Source organism: Lactuca sativa, chromosome 1, assembly GCF_002870075.4.
Source record: "Lactuca sativa cultivar Salinas chromosome 1, Lsat_Salinas_v11, whole genome shotgun sequence".
Taxonomy (NCBI): Eukaryota; Viridiplantae; Streptophyta; class Magnoliopsida; order Asterales; family Asteraceae; genus Lactuca; species Lactuca sativa.
The window spans coordinates 77,618,633-77,623,335 of NC_056623.2; the positions used below are offsets into that span (position 1 = coordinate 77,618,633).

Sequence of the window (4,703 nt, forward strand, 5' to 3'; positions counted from 1 at the left end):
ATGTAGGACGAAGAGAACACATAGAGTTAAACAGCTTGTATAGGATTATAATCGAACACCTATTAGGCATAGCCAAACATCCAATTTAAAACCTAAATCAAAGTATATTGAACATCTAAAAAACAACATTATAAGATTGAGAATGAAGGGAGAGCGGATACGTGCAACTCAGGTGTACTATTTCCCTCTCAAATTCGTCCAGTGTCTACGTGGGTCATTCTTTTCGAGTGGATGAAAAACACGCACAATCAATTGTATGTGTGTAATTTATTTATTGATTTCATAGGACAACCTTACGGTAGAAGGAGTAAATACTGACTCATATGGAATCAACACGTTGTAAAAGGGACAATTTGGTCCGGGTTGAAAATCAAATGAGAAACTTCAAAAGCAGATGAGAAGCCGATGAACCGACAAGATTTAAAATCAGATGAAAATAACTGACTTAGTCTATTGTTGTTCATAGATGGATAATAGAACTTACAGGCGGCGATTATAGAGGAGGAAGGTGGTGGAGTGACATGGTGGTGGGATGAAAGCGATGGAGTGGGCGGAGGTGATAACGAGAGGAAATCGTATGCGGTGTGTGTGTGTCACCATGTTTTGTACAAAAAATTAGGAAGATAGAGGCGGTGGTAATTTCATAGTTCACCAGTTCTTGTTGATGGCGGTGCATCCTTTCCATTTCCAATCCTTTAGAGCTGAACAAATAATCAAGGAAACATCAACAAATAATCAAAACAAATGAAGAAGAACACACCAACCTGGAAAAAGAGTATGTATCGCAATCATGAAACCTTAGAAATCTATTCTGAACACTCAAAGAATCGCGAGAACCCATAGAAATCGATGAACACTGATGTGTTCCTATGTTAATTAGAAGGAGAACCGATGAATGGAGAATATAGAGGAACGGTATAATCGATAAAGGTGGTGGTTTGGAGGAGTGTGGAAGTAACCAGAAAACATAGAAAGAGAACAGACTGGAAACACAACCGAGACAAGAAAATGAAATAGGTTATTTGAAATCAGAAAGAACGATCCAGAGACGAGGAGAAAAAAATAAGAGGCAGTAGTCAAAGGCGGCGAAAAAGAAGTGATAAGAGGCAAGGAGTGAAACTAAAGTGACAAAAGTCTAAAAACAGAAAAGTTTGGTGGCAAAAGAATGAAAATGCAAAAAGATATCGTAGGCTCCTCACAATTAAGTGTATATATATATATATATATATATATATATATATATATATATATATATATATATATATATATATATATATATATATATATATATATATATATATATATATATATATATATAATATAAGGTCATATGATAATGAATTTTCTAAAATGTTTAAAAACCACATTAAACTAAAAGAAGAACGTCACCTTAATATATTGAATAAATGTTTTCTTTTTAAAATATCTCTATTATATGGAATAACCGGTTTCATTGGTATTTTTTATGGTTGTTAAAATCGCGATCTTGATCGTAGTTTCGTACGATCCTAGGTATGAAAAACGACCTGGATCGGAAAATGATCGTATTTGGGGTAAGATTACAGGTAGAATCGTAGGATCGAGATCCAATCTGATCCTACATTCCTTTGATTTTTTTTTTCTTTTGCAAATGAAAATTATTTTTATCATTTTATGTCTTCTACGTTTACCAATTTACCATTTATAATTTTGTGGTTTACTTATGACTAATATTTTGAAGTTTTTTATAATTTTTGAATGAAAAATTATATGTTTGAAATATTTTTCATGTTTACAAATTATAAATTAAAATTATGCTTTATTTTGTGGGATCTTAGGATCCTGATCTAGTTCCTGCAAACCCAAAAACAATCATACATAAGATCCCGATCTTGACAACCTTGGTATTTTCAATATAAAAAACAATAATTCGTTATCTTTTTTTGGATCAATGTTTTTCAAACATTTTAGAATTCATTATCCTCGCATGGAAAAGAGATCAATTTCCAAAAGATTAATTGCAGGCTTCAAAGTTTATTAAAAAGTAAGTTTCGTAAAAAGAATCCGGATACACAATCACAAAAAACCGAAGCCATGTACAATACAAGAGATAAGAACATATATATTGACTTCCTTACAATTGCAAAAAATACAAAATTGAAATAGTAGTTCATTCATAATATGCAAATACTATACTGCAATAAAGTCCCAATTGTAAGGCCAGATATTATTTACATAAACTTTCGACATATTTTATGCAAAAAAGACTAATATGCGTGGCAATGGATACCCTTTAACCAATTGCATTATTAAAGCAAGACTTAAATATTGCGTTTGCAGTAACAGAGCATTTTTCTTTTAGAAAAAAAGTCAAAGGAATCAAATATGTAGGAAGGAGGCATCATTAAGCACCTTGTAGATACCATCAACAAGCAAGACATATAAGATTACAATAATGCAATATAAGAAATCTGATTAAACCCATGTTTTAACTTTCAATAAAGATATTACAATTTCTACGCTAACAACCAAACATGATCTTACTCAACAAAGTTGCGTAATTTGTTAGTCAATTCTTATATACATTAATCTAAGAACTGGTAAATTTGGTGACAGCTTTCGTCCCCTCTGAAACAGCATGCTTTGCCAATTCTCCGGGCAAAACCAACCTCACCGCCGTCTGAATTTCCCTGGAGGTGATCGTCGGCTTCTTGTTGTACCTCGCAAGTTTCGAGGATTCTTGAGCAAGCTTCTCAAAGATGTCGTTGATGAACGAGTTCATAATCCCCATGGCCTTGCTTGAGATGCCGATATCAGGATGAACCTGCTTCAAAACCTTGAAGATGTAGATCTTGTATGTCTCCACATTCTTCTTGCTTCTCTTCTTTTTCTTGTCGGTGGCGCCGGCGCCGGCTTCCTTAGGAAGCTTCTTCCCGGCCTTGGGTTTTTTCTCGGCCGGGGTTTTTTCAGCCACGACGGTTTTCTTCTCCTCTACAGGCTTCTTCTCTGCTGGTTTCTTCTCTGCCTTTGGCGCCATTGTAGTAATTTGTGTTTCGAAATAAGAGAGAGAGTGTTGTGTTTGTGAGGGAATGAATTCTTGTGGGTTGTGAAATGAGGAGGAGGGGGATTTGTTTATATACGGATTGAGAGACGTTATCTGATTGGTTGATTTTTTGTTGTCTCGGATGGTGTATAGTGACCGTTGATTTATAGTGAATGCTTCAACGGAGAGGATCTATTGAAGGTTATGTTAGTTTGACACGGATCGACATTATAAAAGTATCTTGGATAAATTACACCAATGGTCCATGTGGTTTCGTGTTTTCTGCATTGCTTGGTACTTATAAAGAATTTTTAAATCGGATCATTCCTGAAGTTTGTTTTCATTATGGTTTTTGTCCTTAATTGATTTGAAATGACCCTATTACCCTTAATGATTTTTTTTTTTAATTTTTATTATTGAAACTATTAAAGAAAATATGTGGTCCCACCCAACCCCTTATCTCATGCACCCAAAATCAGTACCCTCACCTCATTTTCATCAAACTCTCTCATCATCGGCTAACCTCCCTCTTGTTCTCGGAAAATGTGATCACCGGAAAATGCCTCACCATCGCCTATCTCCATCTCGTTCCCCACATCACTCGTGTGTGTATCTTTTTCTCTTCATCTCTCATATCTAATTAAAGAAAACTCGTAAAATTCTTAGACCAAGTTGCCAACAACCTCCATAACTCCTCCTTCGGCAACCTCTACATCTCCTCTCTCACCGAACAAAAAGGCAGGCATCAGACTCCCTCTTCTGATCGCCACCCGAAAATGCAGGTTTAAATCTCCCTCTTCAAATCTCCATCAGAAAAAACAAAGCTTTTAGATATCCATCGGGAAAAATTTGAAGGTTTCGGGACTCCCTTATCTCTCGTCTAGTATGTGTTAGAAAAAAAAAAACAGGCTTCAGATCTCCGCCGATGGATAAAACACCTCTTAAGTTGGTGTTTCTCGATCTCCGGTAATAGTGGAAAAGAATTCGGTATCTTCGGCGATGGGTGGGAAAAACACAGGTATCTCCGACAATAGGTGGAACAATGTGTTTTTTTTTCTTTGCGTATTTTTTTGGGATTCCTTTTGTAGTGGTCGGAGGTGGTGGGTATTTTCTGGTGGGTATAGGGTTTTTTCTAATTGCCGAAGTTATTGACCGAAGATGGTGGTATGTGTTATTTGCTGAAGATTGTGGCGATTATATTGGTAAAGATGGCAGGGAAGGGAAAAGGGACATGGGGTGGTAAGGATCCATATATTTTATTATTTTCTTAATAAATTTAGAATATTAAAAACGAAAAAAGAAAAATAGTAAGGATAACTTAGTCGTTTTATATCGCTTATGGGACCAAAACATTAACGAAAACAAACCTTAGGGATGGTCCGAGTTAAAAAATTCTTTGTATAGACCAAGTGTACAAACAATCCAAAACCGCATGGACCGTTCGTGTAATTTACCCAATTATCTTTTAATTTGCCCCTTGTTATTTATTTATGTTTTATTGTTATTCAATTTAAAAACAATAATTACATAATCAATATTTTTTTTGTTGTTCATTTATAATTTATAAACAATATAAAAACTCATGGGTTTATCTTATGGAAAAAGTTGCATGATTGTTCTATGTGGTTTGTAAAAAAATAGTTATGATGAGGCCAATTATGATATTTCCTACGTGTTTGGC

At 34.9% G+C, this 4,703-nt stretch overlaps 1 protein-coding gene across 1 annotated transcript; it reads right to left on the reverse strand.

Annotated features, from left to right (window-relative positions):
* Window positions 1–2,449: 2,449 nt before the first annotated feature.
* Window positions 2,450–3,085, reverse strand: LOC111886066 (probable histone H2B.1). Its single transcript, XM_023882308.2, has one exon. It carries the CDS (start codon window positions 3,014–3,016, stop codon window positions 2,570–2,572), a length of 447 nt encoding a protein of 148 aa, XP_023738076.1. The 5' UTR covers window positions 3,017–3,085; the 3' UTR covers window positions 2,450–2,569.
* Between the last annotated feature and the right edge of the window lie 1,618 nt (window positions 3,086–4,703).

Coding starts and splice junctions, on each gene's coding strand:
- LOC111886066 (XM_023882308.2), bottom strand. CDS start 3,016: ATGGCGCCAAAGGCAGAGAAGAAACCAGCAGAGAAGAAGCCTGTAGAG.